This window comes from Pyxicephalus adspersus, chromosome 1 (assembly GCF_032062135.1).
Source record: "Pyxicephalus adspersus chromosome 1, UCB_Pads_2.0, whole genome shotgun sequence".
Lineage (NCBI taxonomy): Eukaryota > Metazoa > Chordata > Amphibia > Anura > Pyxicephalidae > Pyxicephalus > Pyxicephalus adspersus.
This window is the reverse complement of record NC_092858.1, coordinates 135,991,620-136,018,639: the sequence shown is the minus strand read 5'-3', so window position 1 is coordinate 136,018,639 and position 27,020 is coordinate 135,991,620. Positions and strand designations below refer to the sequence as shown.

The 27,020-nt window shown below is 35.8% G+C and overlaps 1 protein-coding gene across 1 annotated transcript in view; it reads left to right on the top strand.

Annotated features, from left to right (window-relative positions):
* The window catches only part of ADGRG2 (adhesion G protein-coupled receptor G2), a 79,523-nt gene that overhangs the window by 34,718 nt on the left and 17,785 nt on the right, over window positions 1-27,020 (top strand). The window contains exons 4-23 of the mRNA XM_072415171.1: window positions 2,955-2,984; window positions 7,978-8,025; window positions 13,704-13,763; window positions 13,986-14,048; window positions 15,686-15,760; window positions 15,853-15,927; window positions 17,083-17,136; window positions 17,255-17,329; window positions 18,048-18,122; window positions 18,242-18,319; window positions 18,737-18,811; window positions 18,933-19,007; window positions 19,128-19,205; window positions 20,057-20,101; window positions 20,859-20,903; window positions 21,810-21,832; window positions 22,095-22,123; window positions 24,071-24,115; window positions 25,590-25,693; window positions 26,354-26,393. Of these exons, the coding sequence (XP_072271272.1) occupies window positions 2,955-2,984; window positions 7,978-8,025; window positions 13,704-13,763; window positions 13,986-14,048; window positions 15,686-15,760; window positions 15,853-15,927; window positions 17,083-17,136; window positions 17,255-17,329; window positions 18,048-18,122; window positions 18,242-18,319; window positions 18,737-18,811; window positions 18,933-19,007; window positions 19,128-19,205; window positions 20,057-20,101; window positions 20,859-20,903; window positions 21,810-21,832; window positions 22,095-22,123; window positions 24,071-24,115; window positions 25,590-25,693; window positions 26,354-26,393 (1,192 nt within the window). The remainder of the gene's footprint in view (window positions 1-2,954; window positions 2,985-7,977; window positions 8,026-13,703; window positions 13,764-13,985; window positions 14,049-15,685; window positions 15,761-15,852; window positions 15,928-17,082; window positions 17,137-17,254; window positions 17,330-18,047; window positions 18,123-18,241; window positions 18,320-18,736; window positions 18,812-18,932; window positions 19,008-19,127; window positions 19,206-20,056; window positions 20,102-20,858; window positions 20,904-21,809; window positions 21,833-22,094; window positions 22,124-24,070; window positions 24,116-25,589; window positions 25,694-26,353; window positions 26,394-27,020) is intronic.

Sequence of the window (27,020 nt, the reverse complement as noted above, 5' to 3'; positions counted from 1 at the left end):
ACAAATTGAAGCTATAAATGCAAAATGCTCACATATGTACAACGATAGGTTGTACATATCTGTGGGCCTAACAAATGTAATATTTGATCTTGTTATTGAAATATGTTGATTTAATGTGACCAGCACATACAGTATTTTTATGTTATACTATTATACGGTATCTTTATTGTACTTGGGTCACACCAGTAGATGGTGCTGTGTATAACAAACTGTTGCCATTTGAAATACTACACACTTTACATAGGGACACAGTGCCATCTACTGACAGCCAACAACAATGCATAAAAGATTGTTTAAAAGTTAGTGATTCAAAATAACTAACTTAAAAGTACAAAATACCTTAACCTGTAAAAGGGTGATAAAAGATGAACAAACTGAGCCCTTGTGATTTTATTTCTAACTTTTAAAAAATACTGTTAAAAAATACCAGACATGAATGTATTTATTTGCGTAAATTGGCTTTTTTATTGATTACTGTTAGCAGGGAATTTTGGATACGTTTTTTGTATATTTAATATATACATTAATACATTTCCACAACTTTTTTCTGGCTTTATTAATTTCATGTATGAGCAATCTGACTGTGTCAGGCTAAACGTTTCTTACATACTCTACATACAGCACTGTATGCACATACTATAATTTTTACTGCACTTGCTGTAATTTGGCTCTAATGTTTGAATTAGTGAAGTTGATGGGTGAAGTTTTCTGGGAGATGCAATCAAGATATGAGCTAATATTCATCCAGGTAAAAGTAAAACAGCTGTTTGATAAAAGGCAGAGCGGTCATGTTACTATATGATGTGATGAAAAAGTCTCTGGGGAAGACTGTGTAAACCCTGGCTTTAAAAACTAAAAAGGAGGATTGCAACTATAGAAACTTAACTTTGACACAAGTTTAAAATTAAATTATGCTAAGAAAAAAAAAGGAAAAGAAAAGTTGCATTGAAACAGCTTACGTTCAACAAAACCGGGTGGGGTGGTTGGACTTCTTTCAGAAATTCATATTACACCACTTTGCCCCACTCCCGAGCTCACGTTCACCAACAATATAGCACATATTTTATTTTTTGTTTTATCTGTGTCTTAATATCTTTACTATTTTAAACAAAAGGGATTACAATGTTGTGTAATATGTCTGTATTATAAAAATAGTTAACAAATATTATTATTAATGATAATATTAATAATAATAATTATATTATTTATAATATATAATATTAGTTTAAAGGATACCATTATTATTATTATATTTAATAAACAGGACGGATATAGCGCCAACCTATTATGCAGCGCTGTACATTAAATAGGGGTTGCAAATGACAGACAGATACAGACAGTGACAGAGGAGGAGTAGAGGACCCCGCCCCGAAGAGCTTACAATCTAGGAGGTGGGGGAAGTATCACACAATAGAAGGGGAGATATGTAGAATAGAAGGGGAGATATGTAGAATGATTTTCTGGCTACATCACCCAATCTTGCATTGCGCAGGCGCGAGATCGGGTGATGTAGCCTGCTGTAAAAGGGAAAAAAAGAGATCCGATCTTACTGCGCATGCTTGAGTCTGGGATCTCTTTCCCCTCAGTGTATGCCCCTTCTGCACATGCTCAATTGTTTTATTAGAAACTGAAAGGAGACCTGTGGAGAGATATGAGCATCTGTCAGAGAATTTCAGAGGATTTGACTGGGGGAATAATATATATAATATAATTATACTGATGTATTTTATTCTGTATGTCTTTGGGGACTAGTTATGGGCTACAGAGCTGTACATAAGCAGAAATAACATAAAATAGGAAAACAATTTAAGCAGGGGTTTTCAGTGCCCAGAAAGAGCATGGAATTGGAGCTCTACTAATGGCACCACTCCAGATCTGCATCTTGCAGACATGTAGCAATTTCAGCCCTAACTCAGATACCACATTTTTATTGTTCTGGAAGACCATTCTTAGCTGCCTGGTCAGTTTGATAGATTAAAAAAATATTTATGTTGTAATAATTACATATTATTCTAATAAACTGTTCTAGGGAAAAACAAAAGAATAAGGCGTCTACAGGATGTACAGATGATGAATAAAGTCACATTGCATTAATTCTGAAAACGCTATATCTACTATGGAGGAAATGTGAAAACAAGCAATTCCACTCATTCTGCTCTTCTTATCTCCTTCACCAGAGCTACTGTGACCATTCACTAATATAACATTGTTTAACACTGCTTCATTAAAGGTCAAAGTCATAATTCTTGGTAATAATGTGATTTGTTTATAAAAACGTCTGCACAGCATGGGGTATGGGATAATATAGGTAATCAGATTTTTACCAGATAAATAATATATTGTCAAAGCAACTCACATTCACAGAAAAAACTAGGAAAGCTGGTTTGTGGCCAATAGAAATACACAATATCAAATGGTGCTCCTAATATTAGTTTTGTTTCCATAAAATTGTATCGACCTGGATAGATACATAATGGGCCTGATTTATTAAAGCTCTCCAAGGCTGGGGAGGATACACTTTCATCAGTGAAACTGGGTGATCCAGCAAACCTGGAATGGATCTGGTCCAGGATTCAAAACATTTGCTTAGCAAATAGCAAATGACTGAAGAAATCCATTCCAGTTCCAAAGCCATAGGAATAAAGGTTTCCAATTTATCATTTAGCAATATGCGAATACATTTGCAGGAATATATGAAGGCTGGTCTACCCAGACATTTTCCTTTAATTGTAGGTGAAATTTGATGCTGATTTCTCATTTTTCATGGAGTGTTCTAAAAAGATCTCTGTGTCATAATTTCTTCCCATGTTCCTTTCCACCTAACCCTGCAATATGTTCAGTGTGCCTATCCTTGTCCCTAAATGAGATAGTTGGTAAAGGCTGCCCCCTTGTGGGAAACAAGGTTTATGCTTTTTTTAATACTGTTTTTATTTTTTTATTTTTTCTCCTGACAGCTAACCAACAATCAGAAATATCAACAAATGGTAAGTTATAATTATTATAAAACCCTATAAAATATTGTTAATATGCAATAAGTCTGTGACATAGGAAATGATATGCCCTTGTAATTTGGAATGATTTATACTAGAATATTATTGTACTAAACAATTTCTTAAATTTTATACCTTTACTAAGTCACATTGTATGGCTCAGAAATATTTCAAAAGCAAAGTCACAAAGTTAACAACACCCAGATACAACCCTCTACTTTCACATTGAGTGGTCTCCCTACACTGAAGTAAAATAGGTCAAAAAGGACAACAGCTAGAAAATGTCTTGTCCTTGGCTTACCTTGCAAAGGTACTTGATTTTCCAGCAAAAAAATATCCAGAATCTGGGATGAGATAATATTTAAAGCAGGGCTGTCTAACTCCAGTCCTTAAAGCCTCAAACATTCCAGAATTTTATATTTCAGAGTCATTTCTTGATATTTTGTCAATCATACCTTACTAATTTTATTGGATATTGACCCCGGCCCTGCAGGACTGGATTCGGACAACTCTAGTGTAATCAAAACTTGCATGGTTATTTTGTGGTTCAACTCCTCCCACCCCTAAGGCCTTCCTGTTGGGAGGAGGTGAACTATAGTGTAACCGTGTCAGCTAATTAAACTAGTAAAATAGAACTAATAATAGAACTAATAAAAGTGCATTTGCACTTACAGTTTTCTCTTTTCTCCTGTAATTCACACAAACAATGCCCAGTGAAACCACCTAATGCAGCTTTATGTGATAATGTGTTTTTCAGCAATGCAGCACTGCTCCTGAATTTAGTGCAGAGTTGCCACTTTAATGTAGGTTCTGCCTTCCTGCAAAATGTTGCAGATCATGTGGCTATCAGCATTGTCCCTGTTTACTGACAATCCTGTAGTTTGTCAGTCAGCTAGTCCTGCTCAATGCTTGTGTAAGACAGCATTTCCTCTGCTGCTTAAACCTTCCTGTTGTGTATGTCTGGGAGGGGTTACAAATATTGGAGGTTATTTAAGAAAGAAAAGGGAAGTTTTTGGTTTTCTTTATGAGGCTTCTGTATCCCATACTCTCATGGATTTGGGACTGTTGTTTAGACATTCATACGGGTGAATGGCATACATTCGAGTTAACAAATAAACTGTATTAGTTGCTACATCTGAGGGGCATCCTCTATCTGCATGACACCTGCACTTTCCATAATTAACATTTTATAATATCACTTATAGCGTGACAGTCAGTGGTAGTTTATTTTACTTTATACCTGCATGACAGTGAATGCTATCATTAATCTTTCTTTATGAATTGATTTATTTGTGTATTCATCCCAGGGTTAATGTTCTCTAATCCTGCATGGCCTAAACATATTGTGTAAATAGTATGATAATATCCAGACTGTGTGTTTACTTATTATTAGATTTGTATGAATATTATTCTTTTTTGTTTTCTGTGTAAGACAATATCTCACTAAGGTACGCTAATGGCAAGGCTTTACATAGTCAAAACTTTCATCTTTAAAGCATCCTGAGTTATTTTTTGGCGTTTCCTTATGGAGGACACAAAGTTTAACTCTGATCTCACAAGGAAGACATAGATGTAAAAATTTACAAATTGTATACTGATTTGTACATCCTTTTTTTTTCAGCCATATTTACACTGTAAAACTGCCACTGTCAAAAGTTGAGCAGTATTGAGCAGTAATACTGTGATTCCATAGTAGGTAAGGGCCAAAGAATCTTTTGAAGTAGTTAAGCCTAGAATCTTACATAGATTTAATTTATGATCACCCAGCAAATCAATGCGTGCAAGCTGATAATAGAAGTCAGCAAACTTTTAACCTCCTAAGGATACAGAGACAAACCTAGATATTCCTTTTGGAACCTACCAGTACCCAGATTGAGTTAGCCAATTTAATATTTCAAAATAAATGACAGTATTGCAAGCCAAAGATTTCAAGCATGGAGAATGCAATGATTATGGTACATAAAGAATGCAGACATTTCAGGCCTGTGTGTGAGATCATTATAACATAAAGCAATATCAACTCTTTTGATATTGTGTAAACATTGTGACATTTGTTGATGTTACATTAAGGCATTTTTTCTTGTTGTAATCCTTTTTATCTACAATGTAATTATTTGTTAATCATACCAACATCAAAATCACGTCCACCTTTCTAATATGGATCCTAACACTGTTTTGGTTTCCTAGCCTTTGTGTCCTCTGTAAAAAGTTTTCAACCTCCTCAAGAAAGGCTTATAAAACTGCAGTTGAATATGTCAGGAATAGAATTATTAATTGGATTGGTATTGTTATAAAATCATCCCCATGATAATATTATAGGTTTATAAAGCATTCTGTCACTAACCAGCTTTTACAGAGATGATGCCATATGAGCTTTGCTATGCTATAGGCTGCAGTGTTCTCCCCAGCCCCTTTTAGCCGGGCGCACCACCCGGCACTTTTCAGTAACCACCCGGCTGTTTTTGGGTAGTTGGGTTACAATACAGGGGCTGCCACCCGCCTAAAATTTGTTCCCACCCAGCTTAAAATAATTTCTGGGCTGAGCACTGAGCTGTAAATCATATATCTAACAAATGATGTATGTTAGAATTATTAAAGTCTTTGGCACCCCAGAAAAGTAATTTACAAAACTCTGTGGCATGCTGTGGTGATATCCTTTAGGTATGTTTTGCATGTTTTTTTATTTAAAAACAACTTTTTTAAAACAGTTTAAAAATGCCTAAAGCTGCTTGCAAAAAGTAGTTAACCGTTTTTTCAGATGCTTGCTGGCAGGAGTTTTTTCAAATGCTCTATGCAACATCCAGGGGCTGATTGCTGCCCTTGCAGCATATGTTTTTTTTTTACTGCTTTTGCAAGTGTTTGTAAGCATTTCTTTATTGTGTTTGAGGGTCCTTTGCGTATTGGTGTTGAGCACCCTGAATAATTAGCACATTTAAATATGTCACCAATTTATCTCACCATGTACAGTGCCCTGACAAAGTTTTCATCCCCCTAAATGCTTATCTTTTGTTGTTGCTTTACAACTAGGGGTACCTTGGCTTTATATTTAGACTTATGTATGGGTTATATTTGAGTATATGCTGTAATTATTTGACTAGTGTTCATCTGTGTGCAATCACAAAAAAAGTGTCACATGATCTGTCACATGATGGGGTTCATTTGCTAAAGGAGTATCAGCTGTTCAATAAGTAAATTATCCCCTTGTAAGGCGTATTGCATTTAGCTTAGTAAATAAGTAAATCACTCCCAATCTCTGTATACATACAGTAAATAGATCTATTTTACTGCCTGCTACACAATTAAGTAAACAGGATAACCAAGGAGCAACCAAAACAAGTCGGAGACAAAGTTATAGAGAAGTATAAATTTATCACCAAAACTCATACACCAATAAACACCATGCAGCAAAGACGCCAAGCATAATACTGAATGAGCTCAAAGATCCACAGCAAAGATGGGAGTATCTGTCTATAGGACCACATAAAGCTCTACACTTTGCAGAGCTGGGCCTTATGAAAGAGTGATAAAAAAAAATTTACTGCTTAAAGAAAAAAATAAGAAAACATGTTTGGAGCAGAATAAGGAGACGTTTGTTTGATCAGATGCTAAAACTGAACTTTTTGGGCATCATAAGAAACATGATTTGTTGTGTGCACCCAACACTTCCCATCATTCGAAAAACATTCTCAATTCTAACACAAAAATTCTAACAAAGTGATAAATATACCGTATTCTCCCCAGACATTTTTTTGAAGTGGGTGTGAAGAAGTTGTAGGGGAGTGGTAGCCCCTATATTGCGGCCTTAGTCGTCAGTAACCAACCAAAAACTGCCGGATGGTCACTGAAAAGTGACAGGTAGTACGCCCAGGTAAAAGGGTCTGGGGAGAACACATATATAAAAGGCTACTTGTTTAATTTTGATGGCCAGGGGATTACTTTTCATTTCATTACTTTATAACTGGTTTATAACTGAGGGGGGAAGTACCTGCCTGGGCTTGGGTTATTCCGAATTCGGCATACATACGGCAAACCTTATTGAAGTATATAGAAAATGTGAGAAAAATGTTTTTGGTTTGTTTAGTGGTCAGCATTCCATTTGGCAGGTGGTTGTCCTGATAATCAGGAACTGTATGTAATCCAAATAAAATGTTTTTGTCTTTGTCATAAACCCATGCCCTTGACAACCACCAATCATTGGGAACACTGATCCCTGTGTAATCCAAGAACATACAAGATCCAATGTTTACCTTTCTTACCACTTTAATACTACACATTTTGAACATGCATTTTTTTTCTCAATATAGAGATAGCTTGTGTCTGTGCAAAATAGTATGCTGAAACACCTGTACAATAAAGGTTTGTTACAGTGTTGCTGTAGTAACGTACAGTAAGATACGTATATACTGCAACATAGAGGGATGAAGCCTAAAAGTATTTGGCAGGGTGGGTGCAAACTGGCTTTACTGTAAACTACAAAGACAATTTTTTTTTTTTTTTTTAATGGCCTCCTTTTAGTAGGAACTTTAATGTTTAGTTCAGTTAGTATGTCAGGTATACCGTGTACACAAAAGCTAAAGCCCTCAAAAGTTGACATAAAATAGGCTCAATATATATTCCCAGTACAGAATACAGTGTTCTCCCCAAGCCCTTTTAGCTGGGTGCACAACCCTGCACTTTTCAGCAACTACCCGACTGTTTTTGGTTGGTTACTGATGTGTTGGGTAACAATTTACGGGCTGTCACCTGCCTACAATTTCTTCCCAACCAGCTTAAAAAAATTCTGGGTTGAGCACTTGAATAGTAGAATGGTGCATTCAGGGATAAAGATCTCCCTGCTTTCACACACTTTCTACTTCTAAAACATTTCTGTAAAGTTTGCCTTTCAGTAATCTGATTTCTTGATAGTGAAAATTCACAAGCACTTATAACTTACTCTTCAATCAGGTAAAGTAAAAACTAATAACTTTTTTATTATTCCACAAAACAGGTCAGATCAGCAATTTCATTCACATGTTACACAAAAGATCTGCAAACGGTAATACTTTTATGTTTTTTTATGTAATCTTTATTAGAACTCCTATTATATAATGATTTATTTCCTTCCCAATCATCAACGGCAACAAATAAATGCTTATCCTTAAGCTTTTGCTGTTTTATTGTCCAGTGATTTACAGTGCTGATTACTGTGTGCTAGTTTTCTGTATATGGCATAGAAAAAAAAAATAAAAGGGTGAATCTGGAAATACGTTCAATGGTTTAACCTCTTTGACCAATAAAAGGTGTCAACTACCTTGTCAGCTCCCTCCTTTCTATTTGAGGATACTGCACAAAGTTCCTGCATATATGCTTTGACCTTGGTTAACCACACTCTTTCACCCAGTTCAATAATACTAATGAGAGGGCTGCAAAATTACACCCAGCAAACAACTCACTGGGATCTTAGGTTTGCACGCCAAGATGCCAGCCTTTGTTTCCTATACCATCTTGGATTATAGTCAACCCTTTTTTGTACATGTTGTATTTTAGTTTCCTTTATTTCTTAAGTATTGACATACAAGTGTCACTGTCACAAAGTGGAAGCAACAGGCCAAAGTTAAGGCACTTTAAAGTGTTTACATACTATAAACAAATGGTAAAAGCAGTTTTACAAACCTACCACATGGCCTTTTTTTCTTTTTTTTCTTAAACTGACCTACTTCCTGTTTTGCTGCAATCCTTCTTAAAGCTTTAACATCATCAAGTTCAATAAATCTTCTTTTAGGCCAAGAAAAGAGATTTAGGGCAATGTCCTACGTCAGTTACTTATAAAGCAAGACTCTCCACAGGACCACTTAATAATTTCTTTATTTACCTTTCTTTATAAATCGCCAACTTACTATGCAGTGCTGTACACTGCCTATGGGTTACAAATGACACATGAGAAAGAAAGAACCCTGCTCAAAAGAGCTTACACTTGCTTTTTCCCCTGGGCAATGTAGACTGTGCTGTCTGCAGCAATGTCTAAGAGTTGTGCTTGTCAAGTCCGGATGCTAATTTGCTGTGAACAGCCATGTATTCTGCACAGCTACATAGGGTGAAAGGGCTTTAGTGATTTCAAAGCAGAAAAATTAGGATTGTTACCTTGCAGGATCTCTACTTTATACCATTGTTACTGTTGTGAGATAAGAGTATTGGACACAGGGTTTTAGTGCTGCCCAGTAACTTGTGACAGTTAGGAACATCTAGAACAGGGGTGTCAAACTCTGTCCCGGGGGCAAAATCTGGCCCCCAGCATCCTTTTTATTGGCCCCCAAAGGTATCCCAAATATGAACTGCAGCTGGCCCTGTACTAGACTACAATTCCTGGCATCACTCGCATCTATAGACCAGCAGGCTCCCCGCCTCTGCGTGGCCCCGCATTGGACTGATTTATAGACACAAATAATGTGGGGAATTTTAGTAGCTGCGCTATTTCAATGAAGAGGGAGTTTCATTGGCGGGCCACTCATAAGATTTAGCCCTGCTTTGGCTGTGTCTGGCATTACCAGCACTCCCCCTCAGCTGTAATTTTCCTTGCTGCTCCAAGGCATGGACTTGAATGGTTGGATTTTTATAGAAGAATATTGGTATTATTATTCGTAGACTGTGCAAAATGGTTACTAGGGAAATTTAACTCCGTAGGCTACAAATAGAGAAAGAGGCTGTTATGCAAGCGGGTGTGGACCCACTGTGCCAGTGACCGGGTATGCTCCAGAGGGGCGTGACTAAGCCGTTACCAGGTCTTCACTAGAGCCTCTACCAGGTCTTCACTAGAGCCTCCGATGGTGAGGATAGGCTTGGGCTGCGGGGTAGCTGCCAGGTGCAACTCCAGAGCAATCCCCAGGCCAGTGGCAGCTGACCACAGGAGTCAGGAAACCCAGTGCAAGCACCGAGGGGCCTGCGTGGCCAAGAAGTCCAGAAACAAAAATCCAAGGTCAGGGTCAGGCGGCAATCGGGCAAAGTCCAAAAACGTAATCCGAGGTCAGGGTCAGGCAGCAAACAGCTAAGTCCAAAAACATAAGCAAGGTCCGGTACACAGCAAAGCAAAACAGAGAAAACACCTTAGCACTGAGAGTTACACAAGGTAAACCTAGAGATTGCTCAGGCAACTTCCTGTAGTAAGAGGTGCCTTTAAATACCTGCAGGAAACCATCCATAGGCTGTAGAAAACAGAGGGCATGTGTGGGTTACCTCATAGATTAGGAGAGACACATCCACGCCAGCTCAAACACCAGAGCAAGTCTCAGCATGAAGGAAACCCAGGCATGGAACACAGGTAGTGGAGTTACCTGAAAGATAGGACCCGGCGCCCGTGCCTGCAATTAGGAGCAGCGGCGCCGGCACGACCTGCAGTGCTAACAGAGGCATAAGATTTTTTCTTAAATAAATTTTTTCTCACTCTATTATAAGCTTGTTCCAGATTGAATGTGAAGCAAAACCCCTTTGTTTCTGTATGAAAAGGTTTTATAACGAATGAGAAGGAAAAATTTCCTCAATTTTTTCAACAAATTTTAAGGTTGTCTGCGACTTTTAAAGTTGTTAAAGAGTTTTTAATTTTGGCCCTCTGTGTATTTGAGTTTCACACCCCTGATCTAGAAGCACAAGTCAGATGGATAGTGACAATACATTGGCTTAGTGGTTAGCACTCAGTGGCCTTTGCAGTGTTGGGTCCCGTGTTCAAATCTCAGCCAGGACACTATCTGCATGGAGTTTGCGGGTTCTCTCTCTGTTTGTATGGGTTTCCTCTGGGTACTCCAGATTCCTCCCACACTCCAAAAACATGCTGTTAGGTTAATTGGATTCACCTCAAAATTAACCTTAGACTGTGTTAATGACATATGACCATGGTAGGGACATTAGATTGTGAGCCCCTTCGAGGGACTGCTAGTGACAAGGCTATTGCTGTTGTACACTGCTACATAATACGTCTGCGCTATGAAAATATTGTATATTAAAAATAATACATTGCCACTGAACTACATTTGGATTTGTGCAAATCAGTTTGCACCTCATTATTCAGCATTGCCATAGTTTGTTGAGTAAATACCTGCGTTCATTTGTCAATTAAACCTCCTAGAAGTTGAGGTTCATGACACTCATTGTAACAGCTATTGCCCCAGCTACTGAGGGTCTACAAATCAATATCTTTGCTGTTAAGAATAGTGGCAAAAAGAAGAACAGAAGGATATCCAGAATGGTATAAATAGAACACACAATCAATTTATGAAATACTCCTCCATATGTAAAACAGTGATCTACATCATTTAACCCAAATTCACTAAGCACATAGTCATACAATGTCATGTATGACATGTCAAGCCTTCCTGGAGTAGGCAGTCATTTTATTTGCAGTTCTCCCATCATTGGCAGTCATTGGATGGTTTCCTTCAGTTACCAATTTATTGCATCAGTACTCTTGTACAGATTCAAACACTTCAAAGCACACATCTTCCCTAGTGGTGTGGTTCATAGAAAATGATACCACCATTTTTAAATGTTTCAACACATATTTGTAAAGACAAAGGACAAATCTGTCAAGTGTGTTAAAAATGTTACCTTTTGTTAGCTGTGCATTCAAATAATAATAAACATTTTCTTCATAAAATTTGGAAAACAATCTTTATAAATAATGAAAGTTATCCACACAATATTTCTTTTAAACATTCTTTTTTTTAAACCAACTTGAAATGTTGTCATAATAGTGTTTCAAGAAAACAGCTAAAATGTACAGTGCAATATTACAGCCAGAAATATCCCATAGTTTCTGTAATAAGGCAACAAGTAATAACTCACAAAACAAATTTATGTTTAACATGGAAGGTACAGCAAAGAGAGAAATGTCAATCAGTAGAGTAATAAGTAAAGATCCCCCATGCTGGCAACCTTAAGTTTTAGGAAGCGGGGGAGGGGGGGGGGGTAACCAACATACAGGGAATAAAACAGATCCACAAAGGAGATAACAAATACATAGGAAAGGCAAATTTAGGGTGGAAAGGGGAAAAGGAGAAAAAATGATAGTGAAGAAATGTAGAGGGGAGTGGTTGACTACTCAGCTATTAGAGAAAGGCATCAGAGTTTCCAAGACCTAGAAAGACAGAAGTTCAGCAAGCATGCTTGAAGGGGCTGGTAGAATATTAGTGTTCATTGTTATAGACTATTCTAAACCAGAATAGTACAGTTGGCAAGCAGCATTAACCCATGCAATGCATGAGTTCAAGCAGCATTAACCCATGCAAACCCTGGTGGAGGATGAAGAAGGCTGCACTCCTCGATTCCATGATTGACAAGGTACCCCCATCCAAATAGACAATGGAGGAATCTAGCAAGCTCAACAAGTGAGTCACATGAAGAAAGTCAGCCTGTGCCCTCCATTTGTATAAATCTGTCAAAACAGATTTTCATTTTTAATTTTGCATTAATGTACCAAACTACAATCCTAATTATTGAGTCATAGAACTACTCCCTGCATTTGCAGTAAGTTAGGACTTTTATGTAATTTTCTAATAGTGGGAGAATTATGCAAGATCACTTTGGAATGGAACTTGGATTTTCAAGCATGGCACTAACCATACCTACTAACCTTACTAACTTTTTTTGGTAGCTGCTGAAAAGTATAACCTCCATCTATACTGTATTTAGGTATACAATTATGTCAAAAAATAAGTAAACCCTATGGAAATTGCAGTCTTTTTCAACATATTTGTACATGCAAACATTATTACTTTATTCAAACAGTGCATACAGATAAAGGTTATATATCTGAATAAAACATAAAAAAGAACATTTTGCTTTTTTAATCATACATTGATTAGTTTGCAACACTTTGTAACAGAAGGTTTTTTGTCTTTGGCAATCAATAAATGGCAATCTGTAGCTATGAATGCTATTTTTGCATATGTGCTTTGGCACAAACACATGCAAGATTTAACTGTAGATCCTATGATTAATTTTTTTATTTATTATTTTTAAACAGGATTTTTATAGCGCCAACATATTACGCAGCGCTGTACTTTAAATAGGGGTTGCAAATGACAGAGAGATACAGACAATGACACAGGAAGAGGAGAGGACCTTGTCTTGAAGAGCTTACAATCTAGGAGAATAATGTTTGGGGGGACATTTTTAAGATAAAGCAGCCAGCTCCTGGGCTAAAATTGCTGGGTAGGGCATATCTGGACAACTTAACAGTCATATGAAATCTATCATACTTGTAGACTATTTCCCTCAAAAAAGATTCTTGCTATCTGAGGTTAAAAAATACAATTGCCATCTATATTACTTCCTTTCAAGGTGCTAATTGTTGGTGCTAACTCTAATTACATAATTTCATGGATATGAAGTGGTGGTAAACGTATGAGTGTACTTTTTCTATATGAGAATTTTGTTTTATTGTTACTTTACAATATGAGAACAAATACACAATGCTGATTTCATGTGTCATTTTTTCTATTATATATACTGTTCCTTTAACCATAGACACTAAATATGTTGAACATTCCAACAGTTTTTATGACTGTATTTTGTTTATGTCATCTGTCCCCTACTGCATTTTTAATACAAATTTCACTTTAAGTCATGAAAAGTTTGATGCTTTGCACATTTTTCTTTCTTCAAATGATCACTTCCTGCAGATTTACCATTAGATCATTAACCTATCACTACCTCTTTGTTTTGACATTGTGGTTTTTTAATCAGGGCCAGATATTCTTTCTGAAGTAACGCCATCTGTCCAACCTGCCTACAACTCTGCTACAGGTATGTATAGAATGTTTAAAAGGGTATCCGGATAATATTTGTCATCATAATTTCTTGTGGATCATACATAAAATAACAGGACTTTTTTCTGCTCTGTGAATAATAAATTCCAACTGTTGGGTTTTTAAAAGAAATGAAAAAACTAACAGAAAATATCATATATCAGTTGTATAAGTCAGACTGATAAATGATAAATTCGGTAAAACATCTCTTTTATTGCAGTGCCTGAAATAAACAATACTTCCATTAGCAATGTACTGTGGACATCAGGAGAGGCAACAAATGGTAACATTATCCTTTAATAAATACATTTTGCCATACTAATATATCTGCTTTTGTATGGTGATATTTTAAAATATTTTTTAAATTGTTTTGCCAATATTTCAGTTATGTGGCTTTGTGTTCAGCTTTTAGCATTTCTAGTTATTTGAGCTGGCAGCTCTGGCTGAGTAAATAAAAAAGTACTGTTGGTGCTTATAGTCCAACTTTAGGAATTTAAAAGACTTTTAGTTGAGCTATTCCAACACTGCAATGGTGTTGCAAGGAGTGTTCCTGCGGGAACCACTATGTAGGTGGTGCCCTGCAGCCTTTTCCATAAGCAGGCAATGATGTCATCCCCTACAATGCAGGACCATTAGTCTTTCATTGTAAGTGAAGACACAACCTCACCACAGCTTGGAGGTTGAATGCAAAATGAGCCACACCAGCCACCAGCTGATTGAGGGATACGGTAAAGTTCAAGTGCTATTTTGTTCCCAACAAACTGCCTGTTAACTAGCAAGACACTCAATTATTTTTTCTGAAGTCAGAACAAATCACACACTAAACAAATGTAAGTGGCTTTACAGATAGAAACTAGCAAGTACCAAAACATTTACTATTAGGTCAACACAGTACATTGTTTATATGCATATATGCAATGCATTCAAGTCAATCGATCAAGCTGTTCACCTATTAGATTTTTGTTTGCTTCACAAATTCTTCTTTTTCCAAGTCAGTGGGAGCTCAAAAGGAGCTAAAGCGATCAAATACACCAGCAATTACAATAATAAATGGTCTCAAAAGCTTTACAAACTGTGCATTTACCAATCAAAGTTGTAGATACAAGCCCTTTGTCTAGTGATACTTTATTTTTCTGCAGTAAAATAGACTAATTTTGCTGCTTGAAAATACTAAAATCCCATTTTTCGCTGTGTGGCTGGTTTGTCTAGTATTTACTTGAATTTTGTGTGTATGAAAATATCTCCTTTCACACCCACACCTAAAATTTGAGGTCAGAGTTTCTAACTTGACTGAATGGAATATCAATTGGATGCTTGATAAACTTAATATACACAGAATTGTTATGGGTTTTGAGCAAGGATGGAACTGTAACGCAGTGGTTTACAAATGTAATTGTTATCTAAAAGTATTCAATGTTCTGCTGTTTTCCTACAATACCATGATTCCCGAACAATGAAATGTTCAATTTTATTTAAATTTCCCTATAAAAACTTTAATAGTTAAAAAATAATATCAGTTGGATGAGGCAAATACTTTTTTTTTGCCTAAATTGATAATTGATCTACAGCAGTAGTCACTAACCTTTTCGGTCCCGAGGACCACTAAAATTACCGACTCCAGACTGCGTATGCACAGGAAGCCAGGTGTCACTGAAAGGGGAACAAACTTCCCCTGTAGTGACGTCATGATGACAGAACCATGAACTAGGTTACTAATAGGTTAATTCTAGCAGTAGAATAAATGTTTAAACATTTTTCTGTTTTTGCTGTATTTTATTTTTATAGTAAGTGATGTGTCCGGGAGCTGCATGAATAAAATATATGAAAGTAACACACACACACACACACACACCTATTTTTAGGAATACAGTAAACTAAATGCAGTTGGTAAAGTTAAAATAAACGTTTTACTTTTTTCAGTAAGTGATGTGTTCAGTAGCTCCATAACTACTATCAATGAGAGAATCACAACAGACAACAGAGGCACAACTAGTGGTAAGCAAACATTACAGTGACTTTAAACTAGTACAGATTATGTGGTAATAAATGTTCTTTTCAATAATGTCTCTTTTTTTTTTTTTTTTCAGCAGGTAAAGCTTCCAGTAGCTCAATAACGCCTGTCAATACGTACATCACAACAGAATATAAAAACACAACTAGTGGTAAGCAATACATTTCCCAGACTATTACGTTAATTATGAACAATTTTCTTTTTAAATGAATGTCTTTTTTGAGTACAGAAGTTACAAAATGTTTGGTGAATTCCAGCTCCCAACCTTGCAATACTAAGGCCTAGAGGCTTAGGCGGGTCACCAACAAATGGTCTGCGAGAAAATTGGTGGTTCGTGGCTGTGGCTAGTGCGCCCCCCAGCCGGGGAAGGACCCTGCTAGGAGGACGCACCGGCCATAGCCGCGGACCATGTCCCTATATGGATTACAGGGAGAGTGGCCCGGTTCTGGCATCATCACGTCACTATGGAGGAAGTTTCTTCCCCTTGCTCCCCGCGCATGCATGGTCCGGAGCTGGTAAATTTGGCAGTCCTTGGGTCTAAAAAAGTTGGCGACCACTGGCCTAGAAGTTGGTAGATCAGGAGTTTTAACTTTACTTGCTTCAATCAATGATGGATAACTATCTGCTTGTATTTCTTAGCATTAAGGACACCATTAATCCTGACCAAATATCCAAGTCCATTTCCAGAAATGTAGCCCTAATAATACAAGGAAACCCCATCATGTTTTACTGTTACCTTCAGACACTCATTATTGCATTGTGTTCCAGTTCTTTGGTGAACAAACTGTCTTCTGCTACAATATTAAACATTTTTGACGCAACAGTCCAGAACACCTTCTGCCATTTTTCTGCACCCCAGTTATTAGGGTTCCTTGGCTGACCCCAGTGTTCTTGGCTTTGTGATTTTTCAAAAGATAGCACATCTCGAAACCTCAGTCTGCTTTATAATCTGAGAGAGATCCTGCTGATGCAGTATAGCTACCATGTACTTTGTGTCTTGTTGCAGTGCTCAGCCTTGCCTTGGTGTATGACCTGTGACACAAAACTGTCTTCTACAACCTCACCTTGGTAGCGAAGGTTGGCTGCTCCTCAGCCAGTTTTAAGCCTCCTACACAGTTGTTTTGCTTCAGTTAATGACTGTGTTACAACCTGTAACACAGTGGCATCTGAATGGCATAATTGGCTTATCATACACCTGGCTATAATCCTACCAAAAATCTTACTTTGTTCAAGTTTATCTTATATTTATAAAGATCACAGTAGCAGAATATAGTAAATGTTTAACATTGTTTACTTTTTTCAATAGGTGATGGGTTCAGTAGCTCCATTACTACTCTCAATGAGACCATCACAACTAGCGGTAAGCAGACTTTACAGTTTTCCTTTTTCCAGACTGGAACAGGTTATACAGCTAAACATTTATTTTTAATAATGTCTTTATTGAATGTGGACACTTCATATACTACTTTTTTTTACAGTAAATCGTGCTTCCAGTAGCTCCCTAACGCCTGTCAATACGTACATCACAACAGACTATAAAAACACAAATAACGGTAAGCAGACATTACAGCAATACATTTCCAAGACTATTACAGATTATATATATATATATGATATATATATATATATATATATCAACATTTTTTTAATGAATGTCTTTATTTAGTAGAATAGTTACATAATAGGGGGCTAGAAGTTGGTAGATGCGGAGTTTCCACTTGGGTTTGCTTCAACCATAGTACTATCACAACAGTTTGTATTCATGGGAAAATGCAGTAATCACACACATACACATATATATATATATATATATATATATATATATATATATATTAGGATTAAAGGTAAAGGTAAAGTTATAATAAATGTTTTAACATTGTTTTACTTTTTACAGTAAGCAATGTGTTCAGTAGCTCCATAACTACCCTCAATGGGAACAACAAAACAGACTATGGAGACACTAGCGATACACTTACAGTGATACATTTCCCAGACTATTAGAGGTTATATATGCTTTTAAGTTAATGTCTTTATTGAGTAGGGAAGTTGCAAAATCTTTGGTGAATTCTAACGTATGACCTTGCAAGACAGGGGACTAGAAGTTCAGGAGATTTTGACGTTACTTTGCTTCAACCACAGTTCTTGCATGACAGTTAATGGGAAAATGCAAAAAGCACACACACACACACATATATATAGTAAGATTACAGTAAACTAAATGCTGGTGGTAAAGTTATAATAAATGTTTTAACATTGTTTTACTTTTTGCAGTAAGTGATGTGTTTACTAGCTCCATAACTACTATCAATGGGAGCATCACAACAAACAATGGAGACACAACTAGTGGTAAACAGATTTTATAGTAATTCCATTTTCCAAACTAGTACATATTACTAGCAAAACTTTTCTATTTATTAATGTCTTTATTAAATGTAGAAACTACATATACTATTTTTATTTTACAGTAAGTCATGCTTCCAGTAGTTCCATAACGCCTGTCAATACGAACATCACAACAGACTTTAAAAGCACAAGTGGTAGCGGTAAGCAGACTTTACAGGAATACATTTTCTAGGTCATAGATCAACATTTGTCTTTTTAAATAATGTCTTTAATAATAAATAATAAATAAATGCTTTTATGCTGCACCATGTTACACCAGTTCATTTCTGTGGATTTTTATTTTCAGTGACTGATAAATGGCTATAATTATTATGTTATTTTGACTGTTGTGACATGTTCATGATAGTGGGATGTACCTTATGATGACCCTAACAATTTGGCTTTCCATTAACCAAACAAAAAGGCAGACAATACACATACATCCCCTTGAAGCTTTAAAACATATATTATCCTTGCCTAGGTGGTACATAAACCACCATATTTATAAGGATTAAAGTAAACTAAATACTAGTGCTAAAGGTATAACAAATGATTTAACATTGTTTTACTTTTTACAGTAAGCAATGTGTTCAGTAGCTCCATAACTACTCTCAATGGGAACAACAAAACAGACTATGGAGACACAACTAGCGGTAAGCAAACTTCACACACACACACACACACACACACACACACATATGATAAGATTACAGTAAACTAAATGCTAGTGGTAACTTTACAATCAATGTTTTAACATTGTTTTACTTTTTACAGAAAGTGATGTGTTCACTAGCTCCATAAATACTATTAATGGGAGCATCACAACAGACAGTGGAGACACAACTAGTGGTAAGCAGATTTTTTTAGTAATTCCTTTTTCCAAATTAGTACAGATTACTAGCAAAACTTTTCAATTAAATAATGTCCCTAATAAATGTAGAAACTACATATACTATTTTTATTTTACAGTAAGTCATGCTTCCAGTAGCTCCATAACGTCTGTCAATATGAACATCACAACAGACTTTAAAAACACAAGCAGTAGCGGTAAGCAGACTTTATAGCATTACATTTTCTAGGTCTTAGATCAACATTTGTCTTTTTAATTAATGTCTTTATTAAATAGGGAAATTACATATTAGGGGACTAGAAGTTGGTAGATCAGGAGTTTTGACTTTAGAATGTAGAAACTATATAATCCTGAATGAATTCCAACTTTCTACCTAGCATGACAGGTTACTAGAAGTTCCCCTGGGTACTTTTTTCTTGTGGATGCTTTTATGCTGCACCAGGTTACACCAGTTCATTTCTGTGAATTTTCATTTTCAATGACTGATAAATGACTATAATTATTATCATGTTATTCTGACTGTTGTGACATATTCGTGATGGTGAGATGTAATATATAAATATATTGTGAAATCGGCCATAGGTATCAGGTGTCAGAATGGTCCAAACATGAGCAGACTTCCAGTTAAAATTCCAGTTAAAATAATATATATATTATTTGTGTGATTTGTTTTGGTTGGGAAAACTCTTTATGAAAAATGTATTGAAATGAAAAATATAGCAAATACTTTCAATAAAAGCGTCACAACAGGCTTTAAAACAGCTATTGGTAAGCAGATTTTACAGTAATACTTTAACATGACTGTTATTCCTTAACAATAATCAAGTAATGTAAAATAAAGAACACTGAAATGTTTAGGCACTAAAAATACTGAATAAAATCAAATGTCAACAATTGTTTTTAGCAATATTTGGGAATTCCTCAGCACTGATGAAAGTATCAGAGAACACAATATTTTAATTTAGATCCAAGTCAGTAAAACAAAAGGTATGAAAAGTAAAATCCATATTCTCATTCTCCATACTTTTTCATTAAATTATTTTTTCAGGAAACATGTCTTGCATATACAACGTCAGCACTGAGGTTGCAGCTGGTAAGTATAAAAGTATATTTCTTATTAAACAACATGATGTAAAACTCATGCTTTTTTGGCTTGCAAGCTACTTTTAAAATGACCAAGTCAAAATGATCTACCAATAATAAAAATGCTAGACATATATTTATTTATATATATATCGAGTATGACACAGAAGTGACTGAAGCTAATGAGATATTGAATGGCAGAACATTGCACAGACATTCCACTACAAGACTATAGGGGCAAGAAAGCTACAGTTCACCTGTCATGAATGACATGCTGCACAAGAAAAAGAACTGCTAATCTGTACAAAGATATCTCGGTAATTGAGTTCGAACTGACTTTGCCACCCAGCACTGCTCCACTCAAACTGCCCCCCTGCCTTCTCTGCCTCCCTCCCCACTGTAACACAGAGCCTTCTCATGCACTGAAAGACATCCCCAGCATCCCTTTAGAGGTACAGCAGGGCTGCTGATAAACAGCAGGGAGGGGTGAGCCAGGGCTGTGCGATTGACTCACGTTGCCTTTGCGATTGACCAGTAGATCAGGATCGATCGATCAGTGGATCAGGATCGATGTTTTGGGCACCCCTGATGAAAGTTTTAAATATCATGAATACATTCCTCTTTTAAAATTTCCGACATGATTGGGGATTTCTGCAAACCAGCATAACTGACAGATAAGTGTAAAGCTGTCTTCTACACAGGGCACTGCAGACTTTTTTATGTAGGTTGGAAATATGTCTACAATTGTGTCTGTTTTTTCTTTATAGTGTACACTGACATCTGCAATTCAACTTTTTCATGCAGCGGTAGAGGTAAATTACTTACTGTTCAACTTTGAAAATTCTGTTACATCTAATCACACTTTGCTCTCACATATGGGAATCTAATAGATACAAAATGTATATCACAGTAATCCATTTTGTATTACTTTCACCACACAAAACTGTTGTATGTGTTGTGTTTGTAATAGCTAAGAGTAACAGCAATTGAAATAATAATAATAATAATAATAATAATGTCTCTTGTAACACGGGTCTCTGAATCTCAGTCTATTGTGGTCTAAATTCCCCTTAGTGGTTGTAAGCATAGAGCATCTGCCCCGGTCTATGTAGACTTCTCATAACCAGGTGTTTAAAAACAGAAATTCCTGCCGAGGGTAAGTTGCAAAGATCTCAAATTAACTACATGGAAATAAATGTATGGAGGGGTGTCAGCTTCTTGTCAGTTAGGAGGAAATTAAAACAATCTGAAAAGGTCTAAGCTCGCCATACACAATGTGATATTTGTAATTAAGTACACAATTTATTTGACAAAAACATCATATTGATTATTTAAGTTGTATTTAAAATCGTATTTCCAATCAATTATAGGAATAAATGTAATTTGCATATTAATCAGACAAGGCATTTATTTTTGGTTTACCTTCATAATAAAAGTCAAAACCACCTTTTGTAAAATGGTGAAAATCGTAATACTGATCAAATATTTAACAAGAGGATGGTACATTGAATACTTGTAGAATACAATAATCTGTTTTCAATTGATTTCAATTACATATGTAATACTGATTAAAAATACTATTGAGATAAAATCTTATAATGTATTTCAAGCATTACCTAATTACATCATTTTAAATATAATGTGTGTATAATGAAGGAGGAAAAAATGTCAAATGTCATACCAAAATTACTGATGATGTGTTTTTGTTTCCTAAACAGTTTATGAAGTTATCCTGCAAGATGTAAGTATTTTTTTGTTGTGTAATATAGAAACTGTAATACACTTTTTTGTCCAATACGCTCAGTAATATAATAGAAAGCATTTGCTTTCTCAAGGTTTTTATCTTGCATTAGCTGCATACAACATAAGTATTTGTAGACAAGTTTTTATTTATTTACAGCACACACATAGATAGGCTATATTAGCAACAGTATCAGAGTATAATATGATTCAAACTTGCCAAAAATATTCTTATACAAATGTTTTATTTTTTTTTGGTACAGAACTGTACAGATGCAGTTAATAAAGTCATGTAAGTACTGCATTTTATTTTATACGGTTTTATTGCATAAATCCCAGTTTTTCCAAAAGATATATATTAAATATATGGGACCTGATTTAATAAAGCTCTCCAATGCTGGAGAGGATACACTTTCATCAGTGAACCTGGAAGAACCAGCAAACCTGGAATGGTTTGTTGATCTGGTCTGGTTGATGACTTTTAAGAACTCCATTCCAGGTTTGCCATTTGACTCAGGTTCACTGATGAAAGTGTATCATCTCCAGCTTTGAAGAGCTTTAAATCAGGCCCATATTTTCATATTCTTAACAATCACTCATTTTGTTTTTATGTATATAATTTTTAAACATGATTTTCATATCCATTTTTACCAAGTTTGGTGACACTGAATGAGTGCTGATATTGTTTTTTGTAGAGTGTTTAAAAATTGCAGGGTTTTTTTAATAATAGTTTATTCTAGGACTGCTCCCTGGGTTTAAATTGAAATTCCCCTTTTGTTTCGATGGGCCCGTTCATAGCAGAGCGTTTTTAGGTGGCAAGTATTTGAGTGTTTATGATAATGCACTTTGCATGGTTTTCAATGTTTTAAACACATTAAAGGTTCTAAAACCTGGAGTTTACAAGCAATTATAAATGCTACTATTGAAAACCATGCTTATAAACACTTCCTTTCAAACCTTCTGGGGATGTTTATAAATGCTTATGAGGGCTTCCATTAACACATAATTTGCTTTTTAGGCTTTTAAATATTTGCTCTAAAAAGTCTTTAAACACTTGTTTAATGCTCATAAGAGTGTACAAATGTGGTATGGGTGTTTATAAGCGTTAAAAATATGGTCAGTGTAGATTTTCTGAACAATGGGCCTGATTTATTAAAGCTCTCCAAGTTTGGAGATGATACACTTTATCAGTGAAGCTGGGTGATCCAGCAAACCTGAAATCGACTTTCTTTTAAAGCTATTTGCTAGAAAATGATTTGAATCCTGGACCAGATCCAGTCCAGGTTTGCTGGATCACCAAGCTTCATCGATGAAAGTGTATCCTCTCCAGCCTGAAAGAGCTTTAATAAATCCATCCCAATATGTGATATTTCTATCGTACCACGTGATCCAGCAATGTGTTCTTTTTTTAGCAGCAGTTTTCTTGTTATATTTGCTGTGTCACATGTATTGTCAGGTCAGAATACTATTTACTAGTAATACCATTTTACTGAAAACAAACCTTCATTTTCTGAACATCTAGTCTTATTTTTTTTTACATCTTAGGCTATGAAAAAAGAAAAAAAAAACTCAGATTTACTAAGTTGTACAGTTTTTTTGGCATAGAAAATTGTAATTTTTGAATGCTAGAATAAAAATAAGCATGTCTCCCACCTTGTGCAAAACAGAATATAGTGTGTAGTGGTTGGGAATATTCAATACTTAGTTCAGTTTTCCAAATGTAGCAAAAAAGATTATATCAATAATTATATACTGTACGGAGCGGCATAGATTGTGTAGGTTTCAGAAACATGTAATATACAGTGCAGTGCATAAGTTTGCAGCATAGTACCCCACACAATACTGGTCATTGGCCCCAGTGTAAACAAAAAAGTCCTATCGCCTACCCCAAATACCCAGTTGTTGTTGTGGGTTTGAGGAATACTCTACTGACATAGTTCTGGTTCTGGGTACCAAAGGGAGTATTCCTGTATGTGGCACCAGGAAAAGTTCAGGGCTGTAGGGGCCAGGATTCCTGATTGGTTATGATTGCTGTAACATAGATAACCTCAAAGTTACATAGCTTAGTGACTAAACAGTGTAGAGTAATATGAAGTAATGTATAGCAACAATATTTAGTAAATTAGAGATAGCGACATTTATGATATTTGTCTTTCTGTTTTTATTTGCCATTTTCAGCTTAATATAACCTAATATATGATATTTTATCATTTATTATTTTTATTTATTTGTTTTTTAGTAACTTCCCATGGTTTAAGCTAATTCAAAAACAGATTACAACTCTGTAAGTATGTTTTGATTGTTTGTTTTTTTTTCCTTTCTTGTTTTTTTGTATGCCTTTAACTTTTTATAACATCTAGAAATGTGAAACCATGTACATTTTATGCAAGTTACGTTTTAAACCTTTGATACTGCAAAATCTCTATCACATGAAACAGTCTGCACTTTCAGTGGATCATGGGCATCTCTACCACCCCTACTCTTTTTACTATAGGAATCACTTAGTGCTTCTTTATATGTCTTTATTTATTATTATTATTACTACACAGTATTCATATAGCACCAACATATTACACAGTCCATAGTCTTATAAGTAGCTGCCCTTCAAAGGAGCCCACAATCTAAGGTCCCTACCATAGTCATATGTCTTTATTAAAGTCTAAGATCAATTTTGGGGGGAAGCCAATTAACCTAACTGCATGTTTTTGGCATATGGGAGGAAACCCACACAAATAATGTCCTGGCTGAGATTTGAACTTGGGACCTAGCACTGCAAAGGCCATAGTGCTAACTACTGAGCCATTGTGCTGCCCACTTTATGTCATTTATGTGTCATTTCTGAAGAGAATTTTCCTTTCTTCTTGTTCTGGGGAAGAGAAATGGAAATCTTCTCTAACAGAAATACAAACCTGCCAAAAAATCTGATCCCCCAACTGGAGGCAATTCTAAGAGATTTTGGAAATCTAACTTTAGCACATTGCTTTAGCCACTGTCTGTCTGCATTAGGGATAATCATGCAGTTTTGGGAAAATTACTTTTGAATGAAGATATATTTTGGAAAGGCTAATTCAGTACTGAGGGGATTTACATTGACGACTTTGAAAGTTAATTGGAACACCCCTGAATATTGTATTGTCTCTAATTTCCTGGAAGGGAAAGGGGTCATGCTTTGAAAACAGTAATGACATTTTTTAAAAATGCATGTTCTGTTTGTCAAAGTATAGTGGGTAAATGGCATTTCTAAAGTACAGGCATTGTTTTTAAGTATTTACAAAGCCTCTAAGTACAATATTGTCACTAAAATTATTGGGGGAGGGGGTGGGAGACCAATGGTAACCTAAGTGAGAAAAGAATGTTCAATAGTATGTCATTGTTTGTATAGTCAGAATTTCCAAAGCAGGATGCAGACTTTTTGAGTTAATTACAAAACCCCAAAACTTTGTTTAAAATTTGTCAGTGAGTGAGTAGCTGGAGATAAACCATGCTCTGGAGACTCTGCTCTCTGATTCTATCATTTTGCATTCAGAACACCAGAGTGGCTCTCCCATACCCCAGCCAATCTACTGTACAATGGATAGCAACATGCTGATTACAACTCAGTTAAACATACATACATTTCTTGTATTTAGGAATATATATTTATTTATTTGTGAGTGCAGAGCTGCTGTAATCTTTGTCTTCTGTATCTTTTTTTATTGTGACATATTGATTTTCATACATTATTTATTTTAAAATTGATTATCTTATCCTTTATCTAGCCCAACTGGATGCAGGATCTTACTCAATGACACTATTGATATATGTTGGGTAGAGGTGTACTTGACATCATTCGGCCTTTCCTTACAAGCAAAAAATATTATTGGTAAGTATCTTCTCTGGTAAATATCCTGCCTTACATCAATAAATATTCTGTGAACTATATAACAATAACACAAGAGCACCTAAAAACCATCAAACTTTTGCAAGCTTCCTACAAACACTAGGCTGTCCAGGCATTTCAGTTTATCATTGTTGTAAAGACAGCAGGCCTGATTTATGAAAGCTCTCCAAGGCTGGAGAGAATACAGTTTCACTAGATAATCTGGGTGATCCAAAAAACATGGAATGGATCACGTAGCTTCACTGATGAACCTGTATTCTCTCCAGCCTTGGAGAGCTTTTATAAATCAGGGCCAGCATGTGAGCAGAATTGTATGCACATAAATGGGAGGGGGACTTACTACAGGCACCACCGTAGCTTGCAGAAAGCAATTGTTATCAGGAAAAATAATTTATGCCAGATAAAAGTTTGTTCTTTGAGTAGGTATAGGCATTGTGGGAGGCCTACAGAAGTTTTAAAACCAATCTAACTGTACAAGGCCTTCTACTAAGTTGTAGAAGAAATATTAGTTTCTATGGGTGATTATTTGCAGATTCTTCACCTGGTACTAAAATGTTGTACTAAACAACTTCATAGCAATATATTGTACATTGTGTCATCTACTATCTGTAAATTTAAATGATATTAATATTTCATTTATAGATTACTGTTGCTGTGATGAGGAGTGCAGACAGTCAAGCTGGTGAGTCCCACCAAACTCTTTCAAATTTTCTGTAAAGCTTGTGGGTCATTAAAACAATAAATAAGCTTTGTATAAAAAGAATAGCATTTTCATTTTTTTAGGTTATCAGCACCAGGTCTGCATATAATTTTGTATCTAAATTCATGTTTTTAGTATATTTAAATAGGTGCATGAGGAGCTAATACAATAAAATAGCTGTCTGGGGTCTGTGGAGCTCTGGTATTCAAATATCAAACACTTTTTTTGATCCATAACTTGTCCTGCTTCCATATGCTTCCCAGCAATAAAGCTTCTAATCACATCATGCAATAGAATAGAATGGCCGTGGGATAATAGCAAGACATGGCTACTGGAAGAGGATAGAACTAAGCTGTTTACCAAACAGCTGAACATTAGTTAGACCCCAGGTTTTAAGAAAGTTATGCTAAGGAAGGCTAGCTAAGACCTGGTGGTAGCCAACATATTTTTTAAGTGTTTGTTTTGTTGATGATTACAGTTGTGCTTAGTTTGCAATTCAATTTTCTTTACTCTGTTATTTTCTGTTTTTAACCCCCCAACCGCTAAGCCCGTAATTTCTCGCACTAAATATTTTTGCTCTTTTGGATAACCCCGTATTTTTTCGCCTAC